Source organism: Pan troglodytes, chromosome 19 (assembly GCF_028858775.2).
Source record: "Pan troglodytes isolate AG18354 chromosome 19, NHGRI_mPanTro3-v2.0_pri, whole genome shotgun sequence".
Lineage (NCBI taxonomy): Eukaryota > Metazoa > Chordata > Mammalia > Primates > Hominidae > Pan > Pan troglodytes.
In genome coordinates this window covers 55,181,679-55,203,864 of record NC_072417.2, presented here as the reverse complement: position 1 = coordinate 55,203,864, position 22,186 = coordinate 55,181,679, and the positions used below count along the sequence as shown (strand labels likewise).

The 22,186-nt window shown below is 46.9% G+C and overlaps 1 protein-coding gene across 15 annotated transcripts in view; it reads right to left on the bottom strand.

The window, feature by feature from the left end:
- The window catches only part of CDRT4 (CMT1A duplicated region transcript 4), a 126,555-nt gene that overhangs the window by 59,192 nt on the left and 45,177 nt on the right, over nucleotides 1-22,186 (bottom strand). For 3 of the 15 annotated variants that reach the window (XM_063798994.1, XM_063798996.1, XM_063798999.1), the window contains one exon: nucleotides 21,155-21,397. The exons of 6 other annotated variants lie outside the window; for them this stretch is intronic. Coding sequence is in view for 2 of the 9 variants with exons in the window: in XM_063798993.1 (XP_063655063.1) it covers nucleotides 7,712-7,848; nucleotides 11,398-11,479 (219 nt within the window). In the remaining 7 variants the exon portion in view is untranslated. Of the gene's footprint in view, nucleotides 1-7,136; nucleotides 7,478-7,711; nucleotides 7,849-11,397; nucleotides 11,587-21,154; nucleotides 21,398-22,186 lie in introns of those variants that run through there. 6 more of the 15 variants (XM_063798995.1, XM_063798998.1, XM_063798993.1 and 3 more) reach the window with 5 other exon arrangements.

The following is a 22,186-nucleotide window of genomic DNA, read 5'->3' as shown; positions in this document are numbered from 1 at the left end:
GAAAGCTATGTCAGGAAAGGCCATTTTTACCATTTCAAGTTAGCTTAACGTGGGTGATATATCACATTGATATTTTGAAGATGGATTTTTCAAGGCAAAAGCAACATTCCCACTGGGAGGGAATGGAGTTCAGAGGTGGGCTTGCTGCCATTTGGGGGCTCTCTTATCCACCTCCTAACCTCGTGCCTTGTAGTTAACCTTGTGAGAGAGAGCAGGGGGCAGGAGGCCTTCTAACAAAGCTTAACTGTGTTAAAATAATTAATTGGGAGGCTATCAGGCTGAGGCAGCTGCAGCATCTTGGGTTCCTACTTAAGCAAATCAGAACCCAACTCAATGCAAGCAGTAAAACAAAACGTAAGCCTAACCAATCAGAAACAGCCAACTAACCTCTATCTAGGGACTCTCCACTTTAACCAATCAAATATTTTCTTTGTCTTGCTTTCTTAAACACTTTATGAAAGGTTCTCCTGAAGCCGCTGCTGTGTAGCACCCAAACACCTGTCATCCAGTGCTGCCCAGTTCATGAACTGCTGAATGCTCAAATAACGGTGTTAACATTTTAATGTGCCTGAGTTTATCTTTTAACAACTCTTTTGCTTCCCCTTCATCTTTCTCTCCTCCATAAGAAGCTTCTAATCTCAAGTGATAATATTTCAACCCCACAATGGGAAAGAGACCAGCCACCAGGAGAGTGGAGTAGACAATCCTGCATGGGGTATCCAGGCTTCTGAGCCTGAAGTAACTTCATAGAGTCCCACACACCCTTCAGGGTTAGGGAGCAGCCACATGTTTGTTCTCCCATGTAGCACAGAGGGGAGCAGGGATGGAGCTGAGAGCCAGCAGACCTGATGTGCGAAGGCCAGGATGCCAAAGCAGATACAGTGGGGACCACATGACTCAAGACCAGATAGGGATAAGGACACATCACTGGGTACCAGTGCAGACCTATTACATCCCTATGACTGACATCTCTCACCACTACCCCACTCCACCCCTGCCCCACTGTTAGATAATGGGTGTCCGAACTCAGATACCTTTCCTGAAGGACACTGGGAGGTGGAAGAATTCTAGACTTAAATTTAAGAAAGAAACACAGAAAGTTCTTGAAGTGACTGAGTTCTCAATTGGTAAGACTGTGCTTTCTGGTATTAAGTGAAACTGAACCTCAGGATTGAGACTCTAGTCTCTAGCAATGATAGTAATACTATAATGATTATAATAAACAAAGCTTCCTTTCTTGCAAAGCCAAGTTACAAGGCTTGAAAATGGGAGCCAACCCCCACCCACCCTACACACCAAATTTGTGCAGAAATGTAGAGGCTGAAAATAAAATGTGGATTTTTATTCTATAGATGGGGCAAACAAAGCTCAAGTGTGTAAATACTTACCCTGGAGTCACCAACATCAGACGATTAAAAACCAAAACCTGAGGACAGCTATTTTTGCCTTGGCTTTCATTCTAACTACCATACAAGCACGTGCTCAATGACTATGCAAGAAGTGCTTTGGCCTCAGAGACATTTGGAGAGCACCGAGAACAAACATCTGTAATTTAGAACGTTTCCTTGGAACAGATCATTTGAGCGTTGGGGTCTTCAGAAGCACTAGAAGTTCCTTTACAGAAACCAGGGTGAAGGCAGGAACTGGAAAGAGGAGGTGGTTAAAAGAAGCTGGAGTTCTGAGAAGCCTGTGGATCCTTTTCAATAGAAGAAAATAAGCAGTTTCAGACAAGTTCTATCTTGAAATTTCCATACAGATGCAAGTTCCCAGAAAGCAGCAAGTTAATCCCAACAAGTGATAGCTATAGTCAAAGCAAGTCTTCTTCTCCTGGCAAGGGGGAGAGGGCGTAACTACACAATTCCCATCATTTTTAAAGCCATCCTTTAAAGCTTACCCCAAAATTACACACACACCCCACTCACATAAATCACTACAGAGCTCATCAAACCTTAGAACTGAGAAGTGTTTCCAAAATTATCCAGTCTAGGGACCTCATTCTGCAGATAAGGACTCAGACACCCAAAGACAGTGTGCCCCACCCATTGTTACCAAGTCAGTTAGAATTGAAAATAAAACTCTGGTCTTCTAATTCCTAGTGCAGACCACTTTTATCTATTGCTATCATTCTAAAAAAAAAACAAAAAACAAAAAAAAACTGGTGGTGCTGTTTGTTTGTCCAGTACTGACTTTCTCCAATATGACAGCAGGACACAGCAAGGAAATAAAACATAACAGTGTAATTGGAAAGAGGTAAGTGGACAAGAGACTTCAGTCAGGTGGGCACTGGCCCCTGAGTGAGGAATTAAGTTGGTTCCAATAGTCTGGAGCAGTGGTTTCCAAATGTTTTGATCACAAGTCATTAAAAAGTTTGGGCATTAAACTTTTTAATGACATGTGATCAAAACATTTGGAAACCTCTATATATAAAAACATATATATATGTGTGTGTGTGTGTGTGTGTATATATATATAGAGAGAGAGAGAAACATAGCAAAAGAGGGAATTTTAAAAGATGATATTTTTAAAATAAATTTTAATAGAAGTTGACATGATACAGGTGAATCTCTATAACAAATATATCTCCCAAATTTCAGTGGCTTGACAGAATAAAGTTTCTTTCTTTCTCATGTTGGGTTTGGTAGAGAGGGCGTTGGCCCCTTGCATTCATTTGAGGATGCAGGATCTTTCCATCTCATGGCTCTTTCATCCTCTAAGGCCTTGGAATCCTCTTCTTTTAACCAAAGAATGGAGAAAGAGAGGAAGACTTGAGGCCTGCATGGTGCAAGGGGACTTAAGACCTAGACCTGGAAGGGGCAACATTATGGCATCATGGCTGCCCTGACTCCATTCGTCCAAAGGCAGTCATGTGGTCCCAGCAACGGAGGCTGGGAAATGTAGTCTAGCTCATGCTTGGGAGGAAAAGGCAATGAGGTTTAGTCAATACACAGCAAACTCTGACACAGAAATTCAAGTCTCCCCATATCCCAGAAAAGTTTTTGAGCACCCTGCAAGGTTTCCCATTTGGAAACTATTAGCCTGGAAGATTAGGCATAGACTGACCCTGTCAGCCCCTATTCCTCTCCCACAGAGCAGGACTTCCTGAGGAGAGCCAGATTTAGGGCTAGATGGGAAGATGTTAATAATAGCTAGCATTACTGACAATTTACCCTGTGTCCAGCACCAACTAAGCAGTTTACACGCATTAACTCATTTAATCCAGCAAAAACTCAGTGATGTAGATGCTATTAGTATCCCCATTTTCCAGATGAGGAAATGAACTTAAGCCCAGGGAGACTGAGTAACCTGCCCCAAATCACACAGTGTCAGATATGGAATTTGATGTCCATCACTGGCTCTAGAGTCTGTGCTGTCCGTCACTACCTTGTGCTGAGTCTAGAGGGAAAATGGGAGATAATTCCCAGCTCTGCAGGCTTTCCACACCAGGTAAAGACAGGACAGAAGAGCAGCAGGCTGGGGCTGAGGTGGGTAGGTGCCATGAGTGGGGCTGTACAGGGAAAGCAGAGTCAGACAGGGATAGAAGGGTGGGCACAAGGTAAGTGGGAGTGAAGAAAACTGAGCTTGCAGAGTCAGGCTATTGGAGCTCAGCCATGCCATTCAGGAAGCAAGTGCAGCATGGAGGACTCAGAGCCCAGGTAGTGCCCAATGCCCAGAGGAGCCCCTTGCACGCTGGTCCCTGTCCTTGATTAAACTTGCAATGACAACTGGGAAGAAGTCAGCACCACAGAGGTGGCCATGGCCTGCCCACATCCCAACTGCTCCCAGAGCTCATGACTATTTCATCCCAGGACAAGCTCAGCTACTCGCCTGCCCTGGCAACAGGTTCCGAGTGTCACCAGCACTGCAACAGCCCCTGTGGTGTGCTGGGTCCTCCAGGCTCACTCTGGCCCTTCTGATGCCCTAGCCCCTTGGGCCACCTTCTAAGGAGTCCACCTGTCCTCTTCACGCCAAACGGACCTAATTTACCCAGGTAGAAAAACTCTCAGTGGGTGTCTCCAGGGTACTGTCCCCACTATCACCGCATCATATTCTAAGCCAGTGGGTGAACAACCTCGGTTCTGGCTCCCCTTTTAATGTGATCAGAGTCTGCCCATGGGCAAGAAAACAGACTCGGTCAGATCATGCGTTCTTGTGTTGCTCCTGCCATAACTTTGACCTCCAGCAAATCACTCAGTGCCTCAGTTTCCCCACCATAAAAGTAGCTCAGAAATGTGATGACTCAAGCCCCCAAAGAAATTCTGGGTAGTTCTGTGTGTCTTCAACACTGCTGAGTCTTTTTTCCAGGTGGCTGGATGACAAATCTTCCTCTAGGATATGTGGGGTTGTAATGTGCCCTCAGAGATGCAGGTGCCCCAGGAGTCTCCTTTAACAAATGAAAAGCCGGTCTCTGCCACATGCCAGGATGCTTGTGAACATCACAGAGGCCACCCTAACCCTATCACAGACCTTCCCTGCTCTGGTGGCTATTAACTCTCCTTCTGAGAAAAACCTCTGAGGATCGGAGCCCACATTTTGTTCAGGGATCCAGCCTGGGCTATTGCCCCAGCTCCAGGAAAGAAGGAGCTGCATGCCTTCTCTGCTTCTATTCTGATTTTTTTTTTTTTTTTTTGAAGTGGAATCTCGCTCTGTCGCCCAGGCTGGAGTGCAGTGGCACGATCTTGGCTCACTGCAACTTCAACCTCCTGGGTTCAAGCGATTCTCCTGCTTCAGCCTCCCAAGTAGCTGGGACTACAGGTGTACGCCACCACAGTCGGCTAATTTTTGTATTTTTAGTAGAGACAGGGTTTCACCATATTGGTTAGGAGGCTGGTCTTGAACTCCTGACCTCGTGATCTGCCTCTAGGCCTCCCAAAGTGCTGGGATTACAGGTGTGAGCCACCACACCCAGCCCATTCTGATTTTTTAAAAACTGTCCCACATATCAACCCACCATGTTACCACCTGTTTTAACCAATTTGTATTGGAAGTAATGGGCAGAAAGTGTTAAGCTGTGCCGCATATTATGAAATATGACCAGCCCACCCTGGAACACTTTGCAAGGCTCTATCACCTCCACATCCTACTTAACCCTTATAGCTGTCCCAGGAGAGCCCACTCCCTCCACCATTGTATAGACACAGAACTGCTGCACAAAGAACAGAACATAAGCAATTTGGTCAAGATCACTGAAGCAACTGGGATTCGAACCTAGGACTTGCCTGACTCCAAATCCCAGCTATTAACACTTCACTCTGCCTCATCAGGGGGAGAGAAAAATTACATAAGCCAAGGAGAGGTGGTTACATGGAAAGCAAATAAAGAGGAGAAGTGAGTGATCTCAGCAATGGAAGGTTGACAATTCAGGCCATGCAATATATGCTTATTATTATGGTAGACTTCCTATTTGACCTCTTTGAACTTGTGAGATCACTTTAATTCTATAATTTACTTATTCATTCTTTCACTAAGAATTTGCTGAAAATTTATCATGTGTGAAAATGTCTTGTAAACTCTTTTTTTTTTTTTTTTCCCCTGAGACAGAGTCTTGCTCTGTCGCCCAGAGCTGGAGTGCAATGGCGTGATCTCAGCTCACTGCAACCTCCGCCTCCTAGGTTCAAGCAATTCTCCTGCCTCAGCCTCCTGAGTAGCTGGGATTACACACATGCGCCACCACGCCAGGCTAATTTTTGTATTTTTAGTAGACGGGGTTTCGCCATGTTGGCCAGGCTGGTCTCGGAATCCTGACCTCATGATCTGCCCACCTCGGCCCCCCAAAATGCTGGGATTACAGGTGGGAGTCACTGCGCCTGGCCACAATTATTAATTTTTAAACCTTGTGAGAGATGCAAAAGATGTCTGCCCTTAAGGAATTTATAACTTGTTGAACCTAGAATACATATTTCCCTTCTTAGAACAAAAATCAAGCATCTTCTAATAAAAGTGGGAAGGTACAGGATGTAGCTAAAGCATTTCTGTCAGGGTTTTCCCACTGTCCCTTCCTGTTCATCACTGTCCCTTCCCGTTGACTCATTTCAACTTGGGATTCACTATGACCACTAGATCCTTTTCCTCTCTATTTCTCTTGAAGTCCATTCTAACCACCTGGACATTATTTAATCCCAAATTCACAATGCCCACCTTCCCAATCTTTAACTGACTTGGTGAGCTATTAACAAGAGTTCTGTTTCACCCAACGACTCACGGAGGAAAGAAGAGAACTTCACATTTGTGGGACTGGCCACAATATGCACTCAGGAGCTGTAGGACTAATGGCCACTCCTCAGAGAGTCCTTGGGGAAAGTGAGGCATAACAGAGAGGCTAACTGCAGTAAGTGGGCTGAGCCTGGCCTGGTTGCTCTCAGCCTTTTCCGCCACTCATTTCCATCAAAAGACTGCCTTTAGGAGCAACGGAGGTTAATGAAGCTGTCCACAATGGGGCAGCCAGCGGTAGTGCGACTGAAGTGGAAATCATGTGAGTTAGGTGAAAAAGTACAAACTGGCCTGATTCAGGGAGCTGCCACCCAGCTGGAGAACAGGTGTTACCTCTCAATGGGCAGAGCTGCACAAGGCCAGATCCTCTCCCTCCTTAGTCACGAAGGTGCCCTGTGGCTCCAAGGGGAGGAGAGGGAACCAGACCTCACTCCCCAGGCCTGAGAAGGGTCACCACTGAGGCACAGCCCGGGAGGGAGCTCAGAGGCCTCATCGCGCCCCCCCCCCCCACCCCATCTCTCTCCATGTCCTTCCCGCTGTGACCTCCTTTAACGGTGTAATCACTCAGCCTGTTAGGCACTAAGTAATAAAACTGGTCAACCTTTAAAACCACTTTTCATTACGAAGGCCCAGAAAAAGATAAAAGACGAAATTAAATGGGGGGTGGGGGGGGGCACAAGACGGTGATTGAAAAAAACAGATAATTTCTGGAATTGGATCTGTTAAGCCTTACACATTAGTCCCCGCCCTCGGAAGCAAGGGCCTGTCATTCTGTAAAGGGACGCAGCCACACGCAGAGGAGAAGGTGGAGGCCTCCACCCCTTCCCTCTTCGTCCCCGCCTAGGAGGGACCGTGGTGCCAGTAAAAGAGGGACTGGCTGGCCCAGAGCCTTGGGGATCCCCTCCTTTGTCTGGAACCCTCTGGCTCACCGCATCCTTCCTCGGGGCCGCATGGCCCTGCCCCACAGAGCAGGCGTGCTGGGGGCTGCTTGGCCAGGAAAGCGGACGCTTGCAGGGACCACGCTGCTGCCTCTCTTCTGCCCTTTTCCCCTTAGTTTTACAAGTTCCCTGTTCGTTCGTTCTTTCTTTCTCTCCTCTCTCTCTCTCCTCTCTCTCTCCCGTCTCTTTCTCTCCTTCTCCTCTGTCACTCTCTTCCCTCCCTCTCTCCTCTCTTCTCTCCTTTCTCCTCTTCTCTCTTTCTCTCTCTCTGTCTGTCTGTCTGTCTCTCTCTCTCTCTCTCCTGCGAGGAGCTTCAGATTTGTGGGTTGTTTTTAATGCATTCCAAATGCCAGATGAAATTTTGGCCCGGGCTCACCAGTTCCTGTGCTATTGGGACTCTCCCCACCTCCCCTCCAGGCCCAAAGCCGCAAGGAGAGAAATAGGCGGGCGGGCGCCATCTGTTGGCAGTTGCCTGGAGCCGCACGAAGAGGTGGAGAACTAAGGCGGGGCGCAGGTTTCCAGTAAAGAGCTCGATCCGTGTTCCTCGTGAAAGAATTAATGTCTACCTGATGAAACTTCCTCGAGGGATGGCCCGGGCAGCGGCTCACGCCTGTTATCCCAGCGCTTTGGAAGGCGGAAGCGGGAGGATCTCTTGAGCCCAAGAGTTTCAGACCAGTCTGGGCAATGTGGCGAGACCCTGTCTCTACAAAAAATAAAATAAAAATAAATTAGCCAGGTGTAGTGGCGCGCCTGTGGTTCCAGCTACTTGACAGGCCGAGATGGGAGGATCGCTTCAGCCCAGGAAGTCGAAGCTGCAGTGAGCTGTGACCACGCCACTGCACTCCAGCCTGGGAGACAGAGCAAGACCATGATATTTCAAGAAAAGTCCTTGAGGCAAAAGGTGACCTGCTTTAGAACGCCTCAGTGCTTAGACATGAACAGTGAAGGGGATTGAAGATTGTTGGAACACGGTGCAGAACCCTCTTAGTCTCGTTTTGTTGCCTTATTATGTTCTAGTTCAACTTTCAAAAAAAATTGCTGGCATTAGAATGTCGAAAAATTGCTGACATTAGAATGTCAAATTCTTTGAAGGATAGGGATTTTTGCATTCAGTTTTGTGCTCACCAAAATAAGCTAGCAGGAGATTCTGTGCAAGTTGACTTATAAGTATATGGTTTGCTGAAATCTAATGAGGAGAGGGAAATGTAAAGTAAATGAAGTGGAAATAAGTGGTTGTTATGGTTAGGAAAAGGCCATCGTAAGGCTTCATGGCTAGCATGCAGGCCACCGAAGTTCTATCCCAAACAGAAGGAAGCTCTTGTAGGATGGTGAGTTACGGTAGGGTTCTAGGAGGAGTGGGTGTCAGCCTTTTGGAAGGGGGAATGGAAGGGCTGGGAAGGGTGGGAGGAAGTGAATGAAGTTCCAAAGCCAGGAAGCTAGGCACAACCCTGTGAGTAGTACCAATACCTAAGGATGGTTTCTCAGGGACACTCAGAAAAAAGAGCCCAGTCTCCTGAGAGCAAGCGTGCAGCCCTATCCCCACATTTTCCCCTGAACATGGTCCTGTCCACCAAATCAGGCCTGAGGATCCTGAAACACCTCCAGGCCCTGGGCCCTCACCCACTAGACAGCCCAGGAACCAGGAGCCTAGACCTGAATAATGGGAAGCTCTGGTACTGGGCTTTATATTCCTGCATTTTCAACAGGAACAAGACTATGATGTGTGGGGTTTCACACCCTTTCTCCCTCCCTTTTCCTCTCAGAGCCACCTTTGTCTTTGCCAATTTGTCCCTGGGGTTTGGTGACACAGAGGCAGTGGCCAGAAAAGAGAGGCAGAATTGAAGTCGTGGTCATGGGGCTTTTGCTTCTGGACAAGGCTAAGATTTACTTGGATATGAACATAAAAACAAGGAGTTGCTGGAAGAGAAGAGCTGCGCTTTGGATGGGTTTATTAAGAGTTGAGAGCGCGGAAGATGAGGCAGCTTTGGAAATCAGCTGCAGTAGCATGAAGGATACTGAGAATCATTTTAATAAAGACAATTTTTTTTTTAAGAGACAGGGTCTTGTGCTTTAGCCCAGGCTAGAGTGCAGTGGGGCGATCACAGCTCACTGAAGCCACAATTTCCTGGGCTCAAGCTGGGACTACAGGCACGCACCACCATGCCCAACACATTTTTAAAATTTTTTTGTAGAGACAAGGTCTCACTATTTGACCCAGCTTGGTCTCAAACCCCTAGCCTCAAATGATCCTCTCTCCTCAGCCTCCCAAAGTGCTGAGATTACAGGTGTGAGCCACTGTGCTCCACGGAGGATGAGGTTTATAAGGTGATTTCAGGTGCATCAAGAAGGTATCTTCCTCCCCTCCCTCTGACCTTCAGGGGCTTCTTGAGGGACCAAAACTTGGTAGGTACTTTCCATTGATCTTCTGGAAGGAGAGGGTCCAATAAAACTGCTGTTTATTTGAGTCAGCATCATGCACAGCCCAGGCCACACAGACCTGCAGTTATATACTGATTACACATTCAATGCATGTGTGTTCTCAACACTGAAGAGGTAGTGGTAATGAAGGCAGCCATGGAGCTATAGTCCTAGACATTTTATTCCTTTAATATTTAAAGCAAACCTATCCAGCAAAACAAAGGAGGCAAAACAAAACAACAACAACAAAAAAAAACCCTGCATGTCAGTGTTTAGAAAAAATCTGGACTATATGTCTTTCCAATATTCATAGAAATCTTTGATCCAAGGTGATGCTGATGAGCCTGTGGGTGGGCTGGGAGTTTGTTGGTGGACCTACAAGGCTGTGGAGCGCATGTCAATTCTCCCACCAGTCTCAGGCAGTGACGCCTACTGGTTTAGAGCACAGATTCTAGATCGAGACATTCCTGGGTTCAAATCCCAGCACTGTTGCTTCCTTCCTGTATAACTCAAGAAAGTCTTGGCTTTTGCAGATACCACCGCCGCCGGGAGCCCCATACTATTGAGAGGTGACAGCGTGCTGGCAGTCCTCAGAGCCCTCGCTTGCTCTCGGAACCTCCTCTGCCAGGGCTCCCACTTTGGCAGCACTTGAGGAGCCCTTCAGCCCACCACTGCACTGTGGGAGCCCCTTTCTGGGCTGGCCAAGGCTGGAGCCCACTCCCTCAGCTTGCAGGGAGGTGTGGAGGGAGAGGCGCGAGCGGGAACCGGGGCTGCGTAGGGCGCTTGCGGGCCAGCTGGAGTTCCGGGTGGGCGTGGGCTTGGCGGGCACCGCACTCGGAGCAGCCGGCCAGCCCTGCTGGCCCCGGGCAATGAGCACCCGGGCCAGCGGCTGCGTAGGGTGTACTGGGTCTCCCAGCAGTGCCAGCCCACCGGCACTGTGCTCGATTTCTCACCGAGCCTTAGCTGCCTTCCTGCAGGGCAGGGCTCGGGACCTGCAGCCCGCCATGCCTGAGCCTCCCACCCGCTCCATGGGCTCCTGTGCGGCCCGAGCCTCCCCAACGAGCGCCACCCCCTGCTCCACGGCACCCAGTTCCATCGACCACCCAAGGGCTGAGGAGTGCGAGCACACGGCGCAGGACTGGCAGGCAGCTCCACCTGCAGCCCCGGTGCGGGATCCACTAGGTGAAGCCAGCTGGGCTCCTGAGTCTGATGGGGACGTGGAGAGTCTTTATGTCTAGCTCAGGGATTGTAAATACACCAATCAGCACCCTGTGTTTAGCTCAAGGTTTGTGAGTGCACCAATCGACACTCTGTATCTAGCTGCTCTGGTGGGGCCTTGGAGAACCTTTATGTCTAGCTCAGGGATTGTAAATACACCAATCAGCACCCTGTGTCTAGCTCAGGGTTTGTGAGTGCACCAGTCGACACTCTGTATCTAGCTGCTCTGGTGGGCCTTGGAGAACCCTTATGTCTAGCTCAGGGATTGTTAATACACCAATCAGCACCCTGTGTTTAGCTCAAGGTTTGTGAGTGCACCAATCGACACTCTGTATCTAGCTGCTCTGGTGGGGCCTTGGAGAACCTTTATGTCTAGCTCAGGGATTGTAAACGCACCAGTCAGCACCCTGACAAAACAGGCCACTGGGCTCTACCAATCAGCAGGATGTGGGTGGGGCCAGATAAGAGAATAAAAGAAGGCTGTGGGAGCCAGCAGTGGTAACCCGCTCGGGTCCCCTTCCACACTGTGGAAGCTTTGTTCTTTTGCTCTTTGCAGTAAATCTTGCTACTGCTCACTCTTTGGGTCCACGCTGCTTTTATGAGCTGTAACACTCACCGCGAAGGTCTGCAGCTTCACTCCTGAGCCAGCGAGACCACGAACCCACCAGAAGGAAGAAACTCCGAACACATCCGAACATCAGAAGGAACAAACTCCAGACGCGCCACCTTAAGAGCTGTAACACTCACCGCGAGGGTCCGCGGCTTCATTCTTGAAGTCAGTGAGACCAAGAACCCACTAGAACACACTATCAGCCATGGTCAACCCCATGATGTTCTTCAACATCGCCATCAACGGGGAGCCCTTGGGCCGCATCTCCTTTGAGCTGTTTGCAAACAAGATTCCAAAGACGGCAGAAAACTTTCGTGCTCTAAGCACTGAAGAGAAAGGATTTGGTTATAAGGGTTCCTGCTTTCACAGAATTATTCCAGAGTTTATGTGTCAGGGCGGTGACTTCACATGCCATAATGGCACTGGTGCCTCTACGGGGAGAAATTTGATGTCGAGGACTTCACCCTGAAGCATACAGGTCCTGGCATCTTGTCCATGGCAAATGTGGGACCCTATACAAACGGTTCCTAATTTTTCATCTGCACTGCCAAGACAGCGTGGTTGAATGGGAAGCAGGTGGTCTCTGGCAAGGTGAGAGAAGGCATGAATATTGTGGAGCCCATGGAGCGCTTTCGGTCCAGGAATGGCAAGACCAGCAAGAAGATCACCATTGCTGACTGGACAACTCTAATAAGTTTCACTTATGCTTTATCTTAACCACTGGACCATTCCTTCTGTAGCTCAGAGAGAGCACCCTCCACCCCATTTGCTCACACTATCCTGTCATCTTTGTGTTCTTGCTGCAGTTCCCTTTGGGTTCCATGTTTTCCTTGTTCCCTTCCATGCCTAGCTGGATTGTAGAGTTAAGTTTATGAATATGAAATAAAAACTAAATAGGCCGGGCGCGGTGGCTCACGCCTATAATCCCAGCACTTTGGGAGGCCGAGGCGGGCAGATCACGAGGTCAGGAGATCGAGACCATCCTGGCTAACACGGTGAAACCCCATCTCTACTAAAAATACAAAAAAATTAGCCGGGTCTGGTGGCGGGTGCCTGTAGTCCCAGCTATTTGGGAGGCTGATGCAGGAGAATGGCGTGAACCCAGGAGGCGGAGCTTGCAGTGAGCCGAGATGGCGCCACTGCACTCCAGCCTGGGTGACAGAGCAAGACTCCATCTCAAAAAAAAGAAAAGAAAAAACTAAATAACAAAAAAAAGAAAGTCTATATCCTCTTATGCCTCCATTTTATCTGTAAAGTGGGGATAAAAATAGTACCACTCCTTTCGAGTTCATGCAAGGAGTAAATGAATGAGTAGGTGAAAGTGTTAGCATAGTGACTGCCATATTGTAATGTTTATTAAGTGTTAGTTACTAGCCAGGCAAGGAGAATCATCTCTTGATATAGGCAGGCTCAGGACCTTTGTAAATACGTGTGGTCTGACCATTCAGTCAGATCAACCCAGAGGCCAAGCTGCATACGCGTCCCATGGACTGACTGCATCCCTAGGAGGTACTCCTCTGCTGGGCTGAAGGCATCTCTCAGTTGGTGAGGACTGGCTCCATGACCTCCACCTGACCCTGGGGTACTCTGATTCTCTTGCCCACCTCCCTCTAACAGCCACCCCACCTGCCCCTCACTGGAGATGAGAAAGGAAGGAAAAACAGAGCTGGGCTTCTGTGGTCTTTGTCCTGTCCCCAAAGCCCTCTGGAAGGAATAGAGAGAAATCATAGGATGAGGCTTTCTACCCAGACCCCAGGTAACTGCCCGGCCAAAATGGGCCAAGGTAGGCAGCATCCCGCTCAGGTCCTGCAGATGCTCACACACCCTGCTCCCACCTGGCCAGGAGCACCCCTCCTGTTCCTCAGGGGACTGGGGAGTCCCAACTTCCAGTCGCTCTTCCCTTAGGACTCACATGCCTTTGCTCCCCTCCCTGTGGCTTCGCTGGTGCTTCTCACCATACCCAAAGCTCCACCACCTTACTGAGTCACGCATTTACGTTGTGCAGTACTGCTCTGGGACCAGGAAAATGACCCACTAATAGCTTACAAACGAGCATGGGCCAAGGTATGGTTGTAATGTTTAAAAATACTTCTGGGTATTTCTGGATCTACTTCTTGGTCTTGTCTCTTATCGCTATTTCCTTCCCTGTGTTCCTCATGCCTCTAACGTGAAGAGTAACTTCACTGCAGCCCCAGCCTCTCCAGTGTCTAGACAGCACCCTGGTAAACTAGGGGCACTTGCCAGGGGGAAAGACCCCGATGAGTCACTGCACTGGGGACAGAAAATGTTCTGACTTCAGTTTTTATTTATCTCATTTTTTAACTTCTATTTTGGGGTATGTTTTAGATTTACATGAAGGCACAGTAATAGCTGTTTACATTAGTAAATAAATATGCATTAACTGAGGATGCATGAGAAAATGTGGAAGGGCACAATTTTAAAGATTTGGTGGCCAAAGTCCTGGCCCACAGCGCCTGTCTGTCATTCTCTGATCTGGTTTCAGGGAGGTTTTCTTGCTATATCAGCTCCCAGGGTTGTTCTCCAACCAGAGTAATATGCACAACCTCTAACAGAGGGAGGCGCCTGGCACCAACCAACCAGTCAGAAGGACCTGGAGGCTCTGGGTTCAGCCCACATAAACCCCTTAGTTGCTGGACCAAGGGGAGGTGGTAGGGGGACAGCCCAGGGGACAGGATGCACTTGGGAGGCCTGAAGCAGCTGCTGGCTACAACTAGTCAGGAAATACTTTAGAAAGTTGACAGCCAGGAGTGCTGAATATCAGCGCTGACTGCACCTTCTTTCCAAGTGGTGGTTCCTACCAGCTGCACCTTTGCGAGTTTCTTGGTCTTTGCTTATACAGATCCCTGACTGTAAAATGCCCTTCCATCCTTCCTCTGCCTATTAAAATTCCACTCATCTGGTTGGGCACAGTGGTTCACACCTGTAGTTCCAGCAATTTGGGAGGCCAAGGTGAGAGAATCGCTTGAGCCTAAGAGATGGAGGCTGCAGTGAGCCATGATTGTGCCACTGCACTCCAGCCTGAGCGACAGAACAAGGGAAAAATACAGAAAAATCCACTCATCCTTCAAGCTCTAGTTCAGATCCTCCCCTATCAGGGAGACCCCTCTGATGCTCCAGGTTAGAAGGAAGTGCTCCTTCCCTGGCTCACACGGCATGCTCTCACTTAGCTCTTACTGTGCTCTTGCCTCACCTTGAAGGCAGACTGTAAGTTCCTTGAAGGGATAAACTATTATATTTCAACAAACCTAAGATGCCATGGTTGTAAAATGAATCATTGTTTCAAGTACCTCTAAAAAAGAAAAGAACCTGCCAATGGGCTATGAGTGGTAAGACATACCCTGATTTCGGAGACGTTGACTTTTTTTAAAAAACAGCAAAAGTGCTACTTAGAATGAATGACATGTGGTGGCCAGCTGGCCTGTGTCTCTGCATCACCCATGTCTAGAATTGTGTTTGATTTGCAGCAAGCATTCAGGAAATGTTTCTGTTTGCTTTTTTCGGGGTTCTAGTGAGGAGTTCCAGAGGAGGAAGTAGAGAAGAGACCTGGGCTGGAGGAAGATGATGGTGAGACCCGAGGGACTAAGACTTGAGCTAACAAACAAATCAACAAGAAATAAGCAAACAACCACATAAAAAGTGGGCAAAGGACACGAACAGACACTTATCAACACAAGACTTACAAGCGGCCAATAAACATGAGAAAATGTTCACCATCACTAATTATCAGAGAGATGCAAGTCAAAACCTATGAGATACCATCTCACACCAGTCAGAATGGCTACTATTAAGTCAAAAAATACCAGACGCTGGCCAGTCTGGGGAGAAAAGGGAATGCTTATACACGGCTGGTGAAAACAGCTGGCTAAGAGCCCAGTTACCTTAGTCACAGTTCCAACTCTGCAATGGCCTGTATGTCACCAAAAAGCCACTAATTCCTCTATGATTACCCATATTAAATGAGACAATAGGATAATAATAACTACCATTTACCAAGTTCTAGCAACATGTCAGTGCTTTTATACATATTCATGTATTTTCTTAAACAAACAGAAAAGCAGTTATCACTGGCCCTTTTTATTTTTAAAAAGATAATGGGGCCGGGTGCAGTGGCTCATGCCTGTAATCCCAGCACGTTGGGAGGCCAAGGAGGGCAGATCACGAGGTCAAGAGTTCGAGACCAGCCTGGCCAATATGGTGAAACTCCATCTCTACTAAAAATACAAAAATTAGTTAGGCGTGGTGGCAGGTGCCTGTAATCCCAGCTACTTAGGAGGCTGAGGCAGGAGAATCGTTTGAATCCGGGAGGCAGAGGTTGCAGTGAGCTGAGATTGCACCATTGCACTCCAGCCTGGGTGACAGGGCCAGATTCCGTCTCAAAAAAAAAAAAAAAAAAAAGATAATGGAAGAGGCAGCCACCCACAGGTCATGGGACCTTAGACAAGCCCCTTCCTGCATTTCATAGCTAGGGAAACAGGATCATAAATGTTAATCACAGGTACCCGGTTTACAGTAGAGAGGTTTTATGAAAATAAAATACAAGACTAAATTCAAAGAGCTTTAAAAACCACAGAGCCAGACAAATGTGAGAGGTTATTATGAGCAAACAATGACATTACAGAAGTGAAAGTGCTCAGTGCCATCAAGAACAAGGGCTCTATTTCACTCCCATGTGTCACCATAATAAAGACAGAGTCCCTGATCTTAAAGGCATCAATTTTGCCCCACTGGAAGGCTTAATTGTAATTCAATAATAGAGCAGCATCCTAAAAGTTACTGCCGTTTCTAGGAATCCAAACAACTGGTTTTAGGTCCTAAAGAATTTGAATCATTAAGAAATTTAAAGTACTAATAGAGTTTCTGGGAGCCCTACAATTTTAGGTTTCTGCATGGTTAAGAAACTGAAAGAGATGATTTCTTAATTGGTTCCATTTTCCCAGTTCTTTTTGTTCTAATTCAAGAATTGTTCCAGTCCTTATACTTCCTTCAATCAGAATGTCCCCAAGTTTATGGAATGGGCTTCCTTGTCCCCACTCAATGGCTCAAGAATACCACTGTTATATTTTTTTTCCTTTCAATTGTGTTTCGTGACTCTGGAAAAATACTGGATACTTTCAATATCTAATGTGATATGATCTCATGATAGTTTCATATTATTTTTGATATCTAATATGTAAAATTAAGTAATCTGATAGTTTTAATGTTTACTTGCAGAGAAATTAATTACAGAAGTGCCAGGAAGATTCAAGGAATTGGAAATTATGGTTTAATTAGTGGGTATTTAGAACAGCTCTTCTCAAAAATCACCTGGACAACTTGTTGAAACACAGGCTGCTGGGTCTCATCTCCACAGCTGCTGATTCAGTAGATCTGAGTGGGGCAGCATGATTTGCACTTTTAATAACTCCCAGGGAATGGTGAAGGCTGCTTGTCCTGGGACCACACTTGAGAACCACTGATTTACATGGTTATTGGAAGGACCAAGAAAGACAAACCACAGAGGCCTCCTCTTCTGTCTTTCTTGGGATGTGGGTTGCTCTGATGTTGAAGTGGATGGGGTTAGGTAGAGACTGGGAAAGACACTGTAAGCCAGGATGACAGGTTTCATTTGTAAAATCTTTGCCAGAGTTGTCTTCTTTAATCCAGGCTTTATCTCGTGAGCAAGAAATCATGAGATCTAAAGTCCTTCTGGCAAGACCAGGCTCTAACTCTCTCCATATCACCCTGGGATCCCAAAAGTACCTTCCATAAGAAGACACAAAGGGGACAAGTCTACAGGGGGAATTCACCAATACCAGTAACTATGACAACACTCAAACAATCCCTGCAATGTTCGAAGGTTCATAAGAAAGGAGAGTCTGTTGTCCCATCTGGTGAAATCCAGTCCCCAAGTGGAAAGCAATCTCTGTTGCCACAATCCCCAAACTACTAGAAGCCATGCTCTCTGCTTTGCATATTGCTGGCTTCACGAACATCATATATATATATGTGTAAATTTTAAATAGCCGATAGAAGATCATTGATACATCTTTATTACAGATATATAGTTCAGATCAGGAAATATTAAGTTACCAACTCCCAAAGCAGCCATTGTATTTCAAGCAAGTCAGTCCTACCACCATGACCAAACCTAACTGGACCAAAGAAAGATGGCTGATTAAGGACTACGTCAAATCAAAAGGGAGATGACCCATCCATCCCCATGGAGTCCCCCTGCTTGGGAAGGCTGAGGACATTTCACAGATGGGCTATGTAGGACCTTAGGCAAATCCCCTCTCCTCCCTGGGCTTTAATTTCTTCTTCTAGAAAGCTAGGATGCTAGATTTCATTCTCTCAGAAGCACTTTTGGTTCTGACGGCCATAAACACAGTAACTTTCTGTTCTTTTGCATGCCACTCCTGGGCCCCTTCTCTTTGTACTATGCGAGGAACTTGCCCCATCATCAGATTTGAGTGGGGGAGTATTGGGGGCTCCAGAAGGCCAGGAACAGTCCTTAGGAAGCCAAGGCAGACTTCAGAATATACGGTCAGACTCAAATGGCAAGGAGCTTAGACAATGTCACATTGTGGAGTTTAAAAACATGCATTTTTAAGAGCCTGGGCTTACTGAGTCAGCGATCTGGAACATTCTCAAGAGACTAAAAATATCCTGAAAGTGGACTGAATTTTAAACCAGGCTTTAAAAAACTTTCTATGTGAAAACAATTGAGTATTTCTTCTTTAAAACAGTTATCCGTTTTCTTTATTTAGATTTTCACAACTGGAATTGATAAGTATAGAGGAAGCTCCAGCCTGAGATGGGGGATTGAACATCATGGTTGAAGGGCTGTCCAGTCCTAGCGTCGATAGCAAGGGACCAAGATTTATAACTTTAAATCTCTCAAGCAATCTAAAAAGCAAAGAGGTAAAATGCTTTCTCTTTTCTTTCTGACAGTTTGAGGATTCTCTTTCACAGCATCAAATAGTAGGACAAAGGGTTCTTTTCAACCAGGAGGTTAGTATCCGCCAAATGCTTAGCTCTTGGCATTGCCTGGCTTTCCCCAGCAAGACATGAGCAGCAGATCTGTAAACAGTCTGAAACATCCAGTAAAATGGATACCTGAGTCCCTAACTATCACCACCCCACCGGCTCCATGCAACCTTTCCCTAATTCACATTAAAATAACACAGAAACATAGAAAAGGCAGTGAAGTAAAGCCACTGTCTGAATCTCAGCATAGGGCAGAAGAAGCTGGATGTAGAAAGTGCTTTCCATGATTTTCTCAAGCATGCTCTGAATGCAGGGGCGGACGGTGAGGGAGGCCCAGAGACCCAGGGCCTGTCACTAACCAAAAAACCACAGCATTGAGAAGCATCCTCCGCACGCTTCCAAGAGAACGTTCTTATCACCGTTCATGGGGTGCAGCTATTTACTCTGGGCTACTTGCTTAGGAGCAGAGGCTGGACTTTCAAGGTGAATATGGCCCATCAATCCGGCAGCAAACATACTTTTTAAAGCTAAGAATCTTCTTTCGAGTTGGAGCAGCCTTTTCAACTGTCCTGCCTCAGCTGGGACATAACAAAATACCATAGCCTGTGTGGCTTAAACAAATCAAACGACAAGTAAGTAGAGACACTTCAAAAGAACAGGAAATGTTTCTAAACAGACACTCAATCTTTAAAAATGAATCTTAGGATTTCTGTTGTAACATTAAACACATTACCTCTTTTCAACTTAGTACTGCATGTTAAAATGTTTGTAAGACCTATATAGCTTTCTGATTTATTTACTTGGTTAAAGAAGCGTGTGCATGCTCTGGCATTTATTTATTACTTTTAAGAATGACAAAAAGGCTAAACTGTATGTGATAGAAAACAAACAGCATGAAAGAAAGGAAAAAAATGGAAATAAGGAGCACAAAATTCCAAAGGTCAGGGAAATAGGCAAGCTGACATCAGTGTGGCAGAGTATAACGTAGGCAATTTATGGCAAAACTGGTAAAACAGAGAGAGTTCTACAATGTAAACGATTGGGGTCAAAGATTAAACACATAAAATAATACAAAATCTTGCCATGTCAAAAAGGGTTCACTCTACTCAGCACTTGAGACCTCTCCTGTTACAAGGGCTACTTACAGGAAATACACATGAAACAAAAAGCCACAGAGGACAACACAGGTGTGAAACTGAACAATGGGATCCAACCTGAGCCCCTTCTCTGGAGGATGAGACAACAGGGAAGTGCACATGGCTGTGGCAAACACCATGAGTGTGCCACCCAGATCCCCGCGGATCCCTTTTACAGGTTAGGGGCATCTTTCCCCAGCTTCAGTGTGCTTTAGGTTTCCAACAGCCCAGAAGTGCAACTCCTTTTTTGAGGATTGTCTTTGGGGTACCGGAAACACAGCTGCCAGAATACACAAGCCGGAAGTGGCTAGGGTGCCCATATCCACAGTGGGCGTGGCCCTGAGTTGATGACTGACAGATGTGAGAGCAAGAAAGCCCTGCTCCCTGAGTCCCAGGGACAAAGGAAAAACGTGCAAAGGTATAACGTACACTCCAGAGTCCCCCTGTGTAATCCAGAACTTAGCCTGGAACCCCTTGGAACTTAACCTAAAATTACACCCTCCTACCTGATGCTCCCCCAACTCAACTTTACTCTCATGGAACCAGAAATAAATCATTTGTGAAGGAATCCTCATGTAAGCGTCTGCTCCTGAGGACCTGACCTAAGACAAGCACCCATGTGAACCAGGCACCAGGCCAGGCGCTGTTGGGGAATTAACCCCTCAGAGGGGAATCCTGCCTCCACTCGGGAAACATATAGGCCCAGTTGGGAGCCTGAGACATGAGCAATGAAAAATGAACTACACGAGATACGATTTTCATGCTGAAAAAGTACTTTGGATTCAGAGGAGAGTGCGAATATGGGTATCGTTATAAATTGTTTTTATTAGTGGAGAATCAGAACCCAGGAAGGCCAGGTGATAGAGGACAAGTCTCTGAACACCACACCCAAGGAATGGAGACCCTAATGATCCTAAATCCCAGCTTTCACCACGCCCTTCCCTTGCCCTAGGGTCTCCAAATGTCTTCTGGGTGGATTGCAGACCTGAGCAAGATGAATGAATGATGGGCACAGTGATAGAGTTTGGATCTGTGTCCCTGCCTGTCTCATGTTGAAATGTAATCCCTAATGCTGGAGGTGGGGCCTGGTGTCAGGTGATTGGATCATGGGGGTGGCTTCTCATGAATGGTTTAGCACCACCCCCTAGTGCTGTTCTCCTGATGGAGTTACCATAAGATCTGGTTATTTTAAAAGTGTGTGGCACCTCCACCCACTCTCTCTGTCCTTCTCCTGCCAGGTAAGACGCGTGCTCCCCCTTTGCCTTCTGCCATGAGTAAAAGCTCCCTGAGGCCTCCCCAGAAGCAGATGTTCTCATGCTTCCTGTACAGCCTGCAGAACTATGAGCCAATTAAACCTCTTTTCTTTGTAAATTACCCAGTCTCAGGTATGTCTTTAGAGCAATGAGAGAACAGACTAATACACACAGCGAGGCCAAAGGCCACCTGCCGCAGTGCACAGCCAGGAGGCAACAGCAAGAATGGAGAAGAAATACAGGTGTTGGTTGTGAAGGAAATCTAGGGGACTTGGTAACGGATGTAACGGGGAGCAGGAAGAGATGGTTAGTACATTAGTCAGCTCAGGCTGTCATAACAAAGTTCCTTAGACTGGGTGGATTAAACAACAGAAATGTGTTACTCACAGTTCTGGAGACTGGAAGCCCAAGATCAAGGTGTCAGCAGGGCTGGTTTCCTCTAAGGCCTCTCTCCTTGGCTTGTGGACGGCATCTTCCCCGTTCGTCTTCACACGGTCCTTCCTCTGTGTGTGTCTGTGTCCTAATATCCTCTTCTTATGGAACACCAGTCAGACTGAATTAAGGCCTACCCATATGACCTCATTTTATCTTAATCATGTCTTTAAAGGTCCTGTCTCCAAATACAGTCACCTTGAAAAGTAATGTGGGGTTAGGAATTCAACATATGAATTTGGGGGTGGGGGTGGACAATTCATCCCTTAAGAGTTAGCAATATTATGGTGGGTTTGATTCCAGAAAGACTGTGTTTGAGGTGATGGCCACACATCCCAAGTATGAACATCCAGCAGGTGTATCACAGACCTGGGCATAAACTTCAGGAGAGAGGCCCTGGCTACAAGAGACTAGAAGATCCTGCTTGTCTGCCCTACTTCAGCAGGGCATCCCACAGTGTGTGCTGTCTGGGAAAAGCACAGGCATGGCATCTCACCCTAGGTGTGCAAGCTCAGAAACTCGATCATATCTATTCAAGTGGTGGGCAAGCCCCCCATCAGTCAGTACTCTTGCTGAGCCAACCCAAAAGAGGCTGCTTTATAAAAGAGAGTGTCTATTTAATAATTTACCCACAGAGATTCCTGGCAGGATAATGCACACCAGTCATTTCCATGGGACATGCCTTTTTGTGGACTACTTGGCTGTCTACCCTTTCCGCCTCCCTGTCACCCCCCAACTGATAATAAGCTTTCTGTGGCCTGGGACTATGTCCCACTCAATTTCATAGCCCTGTTCATTCAGTCCTAAATGTACCTTACTAATATGTGTATCCTCCCAGCATCTAACACAGTTTCTTTCAGGGGGAAGGTGGTCAATAAATATGCATCAATAGTTAGGCAGAGAAATGGGTACTGATCTCTAACAGGTGCACAGTAGTTAGGAGCACAGACTTCTATGATCTGCATCTTGTCTTTACCAAGTATTAGC